At 43.8% G+C, this 10,422-nt stretch overlaps 1 protein-coding gene across 2 annotated transcripts; it reads right to left on the bottom strand.

Annotated features, from left to right (window-relative positions):
* Positions 1 to 267: 267 nt before the first annotated feature.
* nfil3-5 (nuclear factor, interleukin 3 regulated, member 5) lies at positions 268 to 9,462 on the bottom strand. 2 transcript variants are annotated; one of them, XM_086296752.1, is made up of 2 exons: positions 9,122 to 9,462; positions 268 to 4,245 (listed from the first exon to the last, which is right to left on the bottom strand). In XM_086296752.1, exon 2 carries the CDS (start codon positions 3,690 to 3,692, stop codon positions 1,857 to 1,859), a length of 1,836 nt encoding a protein of 611 aa, XP_086152878.1. In that variant the 5' UTR covers positions 3,693 to 4,245; positions 9,122 to 9,462; the 3' UTR covers positions 268 to 1,856. The 2 variants fall into 2 exon arrangements, with proteins under 2 accessions (XP_086152878.1, XP_086152879.1); XM_086296753.1 differs by lacking the exon at positions 9,122 to 9,462 and adding an exon at positions 7,478 to 9,078.
* Between the last annotated feature and the right edge of the window lie 960 nt (positions 9,463 to 10,422).

Below are 10,422 nucleotides of genomic sequence, written 5' to 3'. Positions count from 1 at the left end.
CTGTCAGTATAAATATATCACATGAATATTCAGACAGAGATCTGGGTTAGCCAACAGATGCCCTGCTGTACTGATGTGCCACAGTCAGTAAATGTTTGCCAGTCGACAGTATGAAGTGATGACGTGTTGAAGTGGTTCCACACCGAGCTGGCAGACTGGGAAGTGACCATCTGAGTGCTGTGAATCAGCTAGTTGGATTTCTCCTTGTCTGGATAATTTCCTGTCAAATTTCATAAGAACTCCAAAAAAATCCAAAAGAGACGTATATAAATTCAACAACATTTTATTTTTTTTCCCCCCATTTTGAATCTTTCACAATCGAAAATGAGTGTTTTTTTCTAACCATTTGCATATCCACGTGAAGTATAGCATTACATAATCACTTCTGGCCAAGCTTTATTCATTTTTTTTTCTCTTCTGAAAAAGCTTTTCAGCAAAGGTTATACAATAACACAGAGTACAAACGGTAACTGGGGCAAAGGGTAGCATGAATAAATACACAGCACAACCAGAAAGAGTTTAGAGCAAAAATGACACAAGTGAATGACAGAAAAATACACATAACAGCGAAAAGAATAACCGAATACAACAGAAAATAATATTAATAAAACAATAATAAAATAATGACAGCAGTATACAAGAGATAGACAACTTTACATTTATACATAGTGGCCAGAGGCAGGCACCAGGAAGTGAAACAGTTAAACTTGTACATACTTTATGATCTACTGCAGCTACAGTTGCTAAAACTCAGTGCGGAGGTGAGCGGGATCGTTAAGACGCTGCCAACGTGGGGACAAGGAACAACACAATAAAGAGGCACCTTATGAAGAGAGAGAGCAGCTTTGCTGGTTGTGACTGGAGAGCCATTTCACTTACTGGACAGACGATTTTTGTCTTGAAATGAAGACGTATTGATTTCTGTTGGATGGCCGGCAAACAAGGTTCACCTTGTGCTTGCCAACAGGAAAGTGTGACTGCATAGCCTGGACTGATATGCGAGTAACTGGCCTTCGCTTGTTTTGACAACTTTGAGTGTCAAAGAGGTCAGATCCTCTAAATAAGGACCCCGATCTGAACTCAAACTTTTAAAAAAAAGAAGGGTACCTCACTTATTTGATTTTTTTTATTTTTTTTTACAAGTTGTGGCTCATACTTTTAGTAAAAGAGAAACTTTGAGGCGTTTTGTTTTTTTTTTAAACAAAAAAGGACTGTACAAGGTGTCTCGAAACAACAAACAAGCTGATCGCTTTAAAGTCTACGACTTCCACATCCCAATGCTTTAATTTTTATTGTTTTTGCCACAGTTTTCTTCTTAAAATATATATTCCATATATGCAAATTTATATGTCACAGTAATATACAATCTAAGTGCTTCAATAGTGAAGAGGACTTGTGTGCAGATCGTTCAGAGAATGGAGAGGAAGAAGAGGGACGAGAGGGAGGAAGAATGTAACTCTTTGCCAAAAGGGGAGATGTTAAAGGAAGGATGTGTGTCTTTGGTTAAAGGAATGTTCCCATAATGCCACAATAAACACTGGCCAGCCACTAAGGCAGTTTACAATAATGAATAATTGAATAATGTTTGAATTTTCCATGAGGGAAATATCCCAAACTCCAGCTCTGAAGAGTTTCATTCTGTCACATCCCTCGTTAATCTACCTGGAGGGATAGGCGGGAGGTAGGAGAGAGTACAGGAAGGGGTACAGGTGACACAGTGAAACTTGGTGGTGAAATCACATCCTAACTACATCTCACACTGATCACTGGCTTCTTTTATACCTCGCAAGGTGCCAATGTGAGTGACAGTTCTTTTTTGTCTGTCCACCGCAGACGACAGCTGCTCCTATTTGTCCTTAATCTCGCCTCTTATTGCGCCCACCGCTCCCACCGCTGGATCCCCTTTTACCTCCCTCATTTTTAGCCTCTGGCCTCTCATTCACCTGACACTTGATGTCTTCCACATACTCTGGCTCATTCTCAGCATCTTTGCTCTCCCCGTTGCCATTGCCACTGTGAGGGTTGCTGGACAGAGCTAGGTAAGGATGCTGAGGCAAAGTGGGAGAAGGGGACATCGAGGTCCTGACCAGTCCCTCCACCTGTGCTCTCGATGCCCCATTGGACAGAGCTCTGTACTTGAGGCGGAGCTTGTGGGGAAGGGCAGTGCCTTTGACCTCGGCTTGGCACTCACCGTACAAACCACCAATTCCCTCAATCTTCTGGTGGTAGCTGCTGATATCTGAGGAGGATGAGGAGGGGGATTCATCATCTGTGGAGCCCTCCTTATCAGAGCTACGAGGGTCTCCGTCACTTGAACAAGTGTCTTTAGCAGAGGAGTTCTCCTGATAGAAACCATCAGCTTGGGGACCTCCCTCATAGGTGAGCACCGGGGGCTCTTCATCCAGTGTGTTGAGGTAACCATTGTGCTGTATGAAGGAGGACCTCCGCTCCTCGTTGTTGTGGATCAGATCAGGGGCGAAGGGGTTCTGGTGGTTTTTAGTGTGCTGAAGACTATGGTTGTCATGCTGCTGATTATACCTTTGTTGCAGTTCCTCTATTGACTCAGAGTGACCGTTGGTGTACTCATACTGTGGAGAGTCCAAGGTCTTCGTTCTCTCCAGCTTCTCAGCGACCTCTGTGATGGTCATCGAGCAGTCGGAGAACTTGGAAGTCAGCATGTCCTGACAATGTTGAGGAGCTCTGCTCTGCTGGGACTGCTGCTCCTCAGACCTCTGGCTCTCCATGGGATAACAGCCACTGCTGGAGCGATACAAAATGACGCTCCTTTGAGCTGAGGTGGCCTGAGGAGCGGGGTTGGAGATCTCCATGTGGCACTGCTGCTGTTGCTGTTGATGATGATGCTGGAAGTCCATGACATTTTCAGCCAATGGGGGGCTTTGCTGGTGAGGAGAAACCAGAGCACTGTGGCTGCCATGGTAAGCCCCATTCTGCATTCCATTGGGGATCCCATTAGTGATCCCACTGGGAATCATGTTGTTTTCCAGACCAGCCATCTCCATGCTTGTGGGCTCCTTCTTTATGTTGTAGCTCATGGGTTCAGGGCTGGAAGAGCTGTCAGACATGTCAGACACGGAGCCACGGGGGGAATATTTGGGGAGCGTGGAGTGGCGCTCGCCGAGACTCGACTGTTCAGCTTCTGACGAGTCTGAATTCAGCATCACCTGGGATGCGCTGGAGTAGCCGCTGCTCGAAAGGTATGCGTTACCATTCGGGGTGCCGTTGGTGCTGCTCCCATTGCCGCCAGTGTTTCCATCAGCGGCGCTGTTGGAGATTTGCTGACTTTTCTCCATGTAGGAGGCTGTGCTGATGAGGCCAAAGCGCAACTTGAGCTGAAGGAGCTCCGTCTTGAGACGAACATTCTCCTCATTCAGTGCCATCACTCGGTTTTCCAACACCATGTCATTGAGGCGACGCTTTTCTCTTGAGCGCTTGGCTGCTTCGTTGTTCTTTCTCCGTTTTTCCCAATAGCAAGCATCTTTCTTCTCATCAGAAATGAACTCTCTCTTGCGACGGGAGGTGACGGTAGGCTTGCTACCTTTAGACTGGCGGCTAATGCGTGCCGATCCTTCGGGAGAAGGGGATGGCAGGCTCCCATTGTACGGGGAAAAACTGTCACCCTCCTCGTCATTGTTATTGCTGGTGGATGGGAGGTGTATACTGAGACTTTCCATGTTTTCTTCCCCGCAGGGTGCTAGAGTATCACTCTAGCAAAGGGCAAAGGGGGAGTAGGGAAAAAATGTAAAACTATATGAGCCTTCTGCTTTGTTACTAAGACGTCTGACCTATGTCGCAGGTTCAGCGAAAACTTCTGGATGAGGTATTTGTGCTCCTCGAAACGAAAGCCTCATTGATTTCTGTTACTTAAATTATAATATCAAAATGTTCAAGTGTCTAAATTAGCCAGGAAGATTAAAAAGAGGTGGAACTCCACAAAAACCTCAGACATTGAAGTAGTGTTCTGAGCAAGAAAACTAAAACAAGAAACTGTATTTTGTGCAAACGGTTTTCCAGCTGTCTTGGCAAGTAGTTCAAAGTAGTCTCTGGAGGTTCGTTTGGGGTGACTTTGAGTTTATCAGTGTCTTCCTCGATCTTCAGCAGAGCTGTGATGTCTGTCAGACCCGCTTCTTTCGGTGTCTTACATGGGATGTAGGTCGGTCTGTCTACTTTTGGGTTCTTTAAGGATCCAGCTTCAACGCCGCCGTTAGTCGACCACTAAATGGGTTACTGAAACAGTGACAGAGGAAGGGAGGGGAACAGAAGCAGAGAGGGAGTTAGATTAGCTGTAAAATTACTCCAGTTCATTGTGACATGTATTTACATGCAAGTCAGTTCAGGTTATATGTATTAACTGTAGTACAAAGCTTTACTCTGGGTGCTTTTGGTCTAAGGGTTGAGATCAATACACCGTCTATTCAGTTCAATTCAGCCAGCACAGAAAAAACTATGACATAACCCCCGAGGGTTTAGACAGTGTTTTTCTGTGTTTGACTGACTTCAGAAAGAAAATGAAGCTGGTTGCAGAGTCTGGGTAGCCACACACACACACACACACACACACACACACACACACACACACACACACTCAGGGCTGAGTCTGGGAATAAACATGTGTATGTGCTCTTGCTGCAGAGCTCTTGTGTAAGACGGAGCTCCATCACATAACTAGAGCCGAGGCAGGCTGACCTGCTGCCAGCTCTGCAGAGACTGACAGATAAAAAGCTAGAGGGGGAATGATACAAATGTGATCTGCATACTGATTCGGCTTTACCGTAGTTGTAAAATGACAACACAAACTGTGCATTTATGGTTTCTACTTATAGATTTCATTTTCTAAAATATGGGGAAGAGGGCAAAAAGGGGTTTGTCTTTTGCCACAGCTTCTCTGGTAGTTCATCTCACTGACTGAATTTACTCAACACCACAAGCCGCTGAACTTCCTTGTGCGGTGTCAACATCTTATCAACAGGAAGCCTTGCCCACCCGACCTGTCTTGCAAAGTTAAAAACAATGGCAAACGCAGCGCAGGCGGATGTTGACAGTCGTGGTGTGTTATGTAATAACTAGATCTGCCCTTATTTTTCTTTGCCTCACTCACTCCATTGGATTACACAGATGATATGCATTAATTAAGAACACGTCATTACACAGGGCCCTGAAGTCCTTTACAAACATAAAAACATCCTTTTTACGACACACACGCACACACACTGAGCAAATGCAATAATCTAGGTCACTGTGCCTGTGGGCAACAATGGCTCTGGTGTCGCTTTTCATTTGCAATAACGGAATTAAACAGCGCACAAACATGACCTTCTTCTATCATTAGGAGCGCAGGAATCCCCGCTGAATATTCTCTGCTTTGTGACTTGATTACTGCAATTCTACTGATTACGTTTTTATTATGTAGATTTACAGATTTATTATCGCTGCCCGTCCTATTTGAGTCCTTCTGTTAGTAAAAATAAGACGTAGCACAGAATTTAAAAAACAAAACGGAAAGCAGATCCGGTTTTGCTTCGATATTCGCCTTGTGCTCTTTCAGTGCAGTGAAGCCTTAAATGAGACAAAAACCAAAACAAACAGACTGTTCCTGTTATGTAAACGATGGACCGAAGTCAATGAGAGGAGAACAAAAGCTCTCACGAACAAGACAAGTTCATATCTACCTCTGCTATTGTGTTTTTTTGTTTTCCTATAACAAACCACTCATTTTGTACCGACAAGACAGTGCTGCATAACTATCTAATCTAGTGATCTCTTCTCCCGACCGGTGACTGCATTTCTTCTTCTTCACTGCGAGTCAGTCACCCTGTTACATAATCTCACTTTAAAAAAAAAAAAAAAACCCACATTGTGACCTTGGAACAGCTTGAAAGCTGCCCTGAATAACTAACCATTTATTTAATCATGTGTTATGTTGTAACTCAGGGGCAAGGTCTATTGTAGATATGCTGCAGGCTGGTCTTATAATTGAGTTGGCTTTGTCTTGTTGGCTGCTTCTTCTCAAAAAACTTGTGTAAAGCCCCACTGGACCATAAGCGCTTTGAATACGAATAGCAACAGATGTGGAAACACGTAGGATGACCCCTCCCCACCCACCCCTTTCCAATCCTGAAAAATCTTTGTAAAGACATGCAGGAAGAGTGTGTGTGTGTGTGAGGTGGTGGTGCGAGGGTGGTGCGAGACAAAGGAGGGTGGGAAGGAAGCTCACATACGTCTATGTTGTCCCAGTGACCTAGAAACGACGCTAAGCGGTAAACACTCCTCCTGTCTTTGACGGTGCGCCATAAAATAGGTCAGTGGGACTGCAACGAAGGGAGGGCAGGAGAGGGAAAGAGAGTATTAGAGTGCACTCTAAAAATAGAGCAACAGAAAGGTGAGGGAGTGAGACGCAGAAGCAGAGAGAGATTTCTTTTTTTTTTTCTAAAGGAGGGGGGGGGGGACATGAGAGGAATTTTACAGAATCTGCAGCGGGAGCAAAAAAAAAAAAGAGACCCACTTGAATACGTCATGTGCCTAAAAATCATATTACGAAAGCCTCGGTGATTTTCACGCAACATTAATTCCTGTCCGCTCCAGAAACGTTGCTACGCCTTTTGCTGCACACAACAATAAGAATCGGCAGCAAAATTGATAGTGAGCGATACAGCACTGACGTCAGAGCACACACCCATCTCTGCAGCCAAATTCACATATAACAGGTTCTCTCTTAGGACTGCAAGGGGAGGGGCTGCTGTTGTTGCTCGTAGTGTACGTGCTCTGAATTTCTCTTGCTACAGAGAAAAGCTTGTGTAATACATGCGTAATACACAGAAGCAGGAGCTACAGGTTAAAGTCTCTGAATGTCTTCCAATCTCTCTTACCCAAGACTAATGCTAGAAAATAAAGGGATACTCAGCGTGGTATAATCTAACTGGCTTTTTCTGCAGAAGCTAATTTCCCCATTAAGAAGAATTATTCACTCCAGCTACTGTACGGATTGTTTCCGTGTTTTTCACTGAGACACAACTTTGAAGTAGTTCCCAGACACTTGCCGCTCCAGGAAGAATGCTTCACCTCTGACCCCTCTGAGGCAAGCGTGAGTAAAACACATGCCGTCCTCTTCCTCTCCCCCATCTTTTAAATGATCCAACACCACACACGTGGAGGGGCCCCAGCTAGGAACCATTTTGCCCTGCGGCTTTGTGTTAAACAAAACTAAGAGACGGGAATCCAGACATTCCAGGTCAGCTACGGGGACATATATACGACTACGTGTCATTTAGCAAGTACCCAAAGTAACAAGTGACTAAATGAAACTTTGAACTGTGGGCTAAAGACAACAAATTATTCTCGATTCACTTATCTGTGAAAATTCTTTATTCATATGCATTTTAATAGCCTTTCAAGAGCCTTTTTTCTTTTTAGTCAAATCTGATTTGCATTAAAGTATGTGTCAAAAGTTTTTGTTACTTACATTCACCAGATAAGTGTGGTGCAGATTTGCAAAGTAAAAAAATAAAAGTTGCCAAAACCATGGAAATAGCTGAACTTAGATAAGTCTTCTGCCATCTGTGTTCCTGTATTCCTCAGAGCAACAGACAGAGCAGCCAAAGTAGTCCACCGCTTGCCCTGTTAAACCTCATGTCTCCTCACCCAGATACAAGTCTGACCTATATTCAGAAAGCTGGTCGGGACAGAGAGCAGTGGCTCTGAAACCAGACCAGCTGGCAGTAGGTGGACTAACCAAAACTGTGCCTGCTTTTGCCAGACAGGGGTTTCCACACATTGCATCACATCCTGAATGCTCACTTGTTATTCTAACTTTACAAACGGTCTCCCTAAGCCCTCACTGGAATCTTGTTTGAGACACAAAAATAAAAGAAAACAGTGTTATATCTGGTTCAGCCTTCTGCTTTTTCTGCTCGGTGCTTCCTTTGTGGTGGAGAAAAAAGAAAAAAGACTAAGCAAGTTAAAAATAGCTCGCAGACACTGAGTAGCTGGGTTACATCACTGATAGCAGCTTTTCTGGCTAAATGCCTTCTTTAGATACAAGAATTTTGTTGTTAATGTAGATATAAATGACAGGGGAAAAGTGCAGGGTGGGAACGAGAATCAATTACAAAGCGTCTCTGTCCCAGGAGGGAGCTGCTATTTATTGCTTTTCCCTGCTGTGTGCTGGTTATGTCATAGCCTCCAACTCCCTCAAAGCAAAGCTCTGTGCTTTACTTAACGCACCTTATGAGTAAAAAAAAAAAAAAAAAAAAAATCGCCCAGTGGCCCACTTTGAATAGAAATCAGACATTTCCCCCTTTGCATGTGACCATTTATTTAATAAATCCCCAAAACCCAACCAAGTAATCTTTCTCAACGGAGAAAAAGCCCTAACATATGTTTACACACACCCTATCTGCAAATCATTTGTCCAAAACTCGTTTAAAAAATATGATTTTTTTTCCTTTTATCATTTACTCTGACATGAGATTCCCACAGATGTCTGTGATAGACCTTCAAATTAATTCATAACCTCAAAACAGCCATGCGTTAATCCCAGCCTTTGCATTAGCTGGGCTGCCAATATCTGGGTAACTGAACTGATCCAATGACCTACATAAAAATATCATGCCAATATGCCACGTGCAGGAGCTAATACGGTGTATTGATCGCACAGCACAGTCCGAGCCGAGCAGCAGCAGCCCCGTGCTCCCTGGAAAACACCACCATGAGAGGAAATTACATCGCTTTGACATTGACCTCATAGTGTGCGGCGATACGGCCAACCACGTTTTTACCAAGCGGACTCGGTGTTTCGTAAAAGCATCAAAGAAACAAAAAAGGCAACAAAACGCCAACTGAAGTATCACACTTGCCCGGTGAGCTGCGTGTTTTACGTGACACAAAAAGAGCCGCATACGGCTGAAAGTCACGGAGGGACGCGGGATCTGCCGGCGCAGCCGAGTCGCCATGTGAACAATAACCGGCCATGAGCATCACGTCCTCGCCTCAAAACACACTCACACACACCCAGAGACGTATCTACCCGCACAGAATGATTAAAAAAAACATGCAAATAGGCAGATAGAAACAGCACACGGCAGCCAGCCGCTCAGTTATAACCTACCTTTCCACGCAGGAGAGGGACGAAAACATTCAGGCTTCCCCGACACAAAAGCTGTCTCGCTCCCGTTTCCTCCTTCCCGTGTCCCTTTAGAAGAAACCTCCCGACTGAGAAAAAAAAACTTTCTTCTCCTTTTCCTGTCGCTGCTCGGGTCAGCTGTCGTTGAGTCAGTGGGTCGGCTGGATGTCCTTTCTGTCTTTTGGCTCGGACTGCCCGTGTGTTGTGCGCTGCAGGACACTTTGCTCCAGTTTCTCCGGTTCCCTTTCTAGAAATATGTGTTAGTAGGTCAGCAGTTGCATAACAGCTCTTAGGCTGCCTAGTCACGTTTCTGTCCACTGTCTCTCCGCGCGAGACTCTCTCTCTCTCTCACCCCCCTCTCTGTGTGTGTTATTAGCCCCTCTCTTTTTGTTCTCCTGCCCGCCCCTTAATCTCCGGGTTCTTCCTTACTCCACGTTGTAATGTCATCTCATTTACAAGATTTTCTAACGAGGCCACGAATGCCTTTAAACAGACGCCATGGCCCAACAACAGCACGACCTGTTAATCATCAGAAACACCCGTATAAATAAACGAATGACACCAAGGAAACGAAAGAAGAGGGAGGAAAACACACTCATTGTTAACTGACAATATATAGGATGAAGCGTATTACACATACTGGGAAACAAAAGTTTCATAAAAATCATAATAATAACTGATGTTTGTTTACCACTCTGGCTTGTTTATTTATTTGTTTATTATTAATATTAATTTGATCCAAAACTATTTCTCACAAAATAAGAGCACATTGGGTGCTTTAGTAAGTACGTTCACTTAAAGAAGTAAAAATCAGTTTTCACGTGCTTTTCTTGTGATACAAAATTAAATTTTAGGGCTAACCTGGACTTCATGGTATGGCAAAGGAAATACTGTACACTAGTGTTTTTTTCTTGGTGTTTTTTCAATTATTTACAGAGGAAGACTTTGGATTTTGTCACTGATTGCCTGCAAATATGGGAGTTTGAACTCAATTCCAACACGTTGTCCTATTACTACTACACTATTACATTTAGGTATATACTAATATTCTTTGTGGAGTATGAAATATGAGTGAAAGTAACAACTTTACTATTTTCTTTTTTATTCATCTTTCTTTATCTACCTTCCCATATTTTTATATATGTTCTAATTTAATTTTAATTTTATTGAGTGACTGTGTCTTCTTGTTCACTGAGAGAGCTCCACCTCTACAATGACAGATAAGATTCTGATTCTGATTCTGATTCTGATTCCTTCCTTCCTTCCTTCCTTCCTTCCTTCCTTCC

This window comes from Aulonocara sp. 'chitande type north' Nkhata Bay, linkage group LG6 (assembly GCF_057382095.1).
Source record: "Aulonocara sp. 'chitande type north' Nkhata Bay isolate Kocher_YH1m ecotype deep benthic linkage group LG6, A_spYH_male_GT1.1, whole genome shotgun sequence".
In the NCBI taxonomy this organism is placed as follows: Eukaryota; Metazoa; Chordata; class Actinopteri; order Cichliformes; family Cichlidae; genus Aulonocara; species Aulonocara sp. 'chitande type north' Nkhata Bay.
Note: the sequence above shows the minus strand (reverse complement) of the source record. Positions and strands in the feature narration are given on the sequence as shown.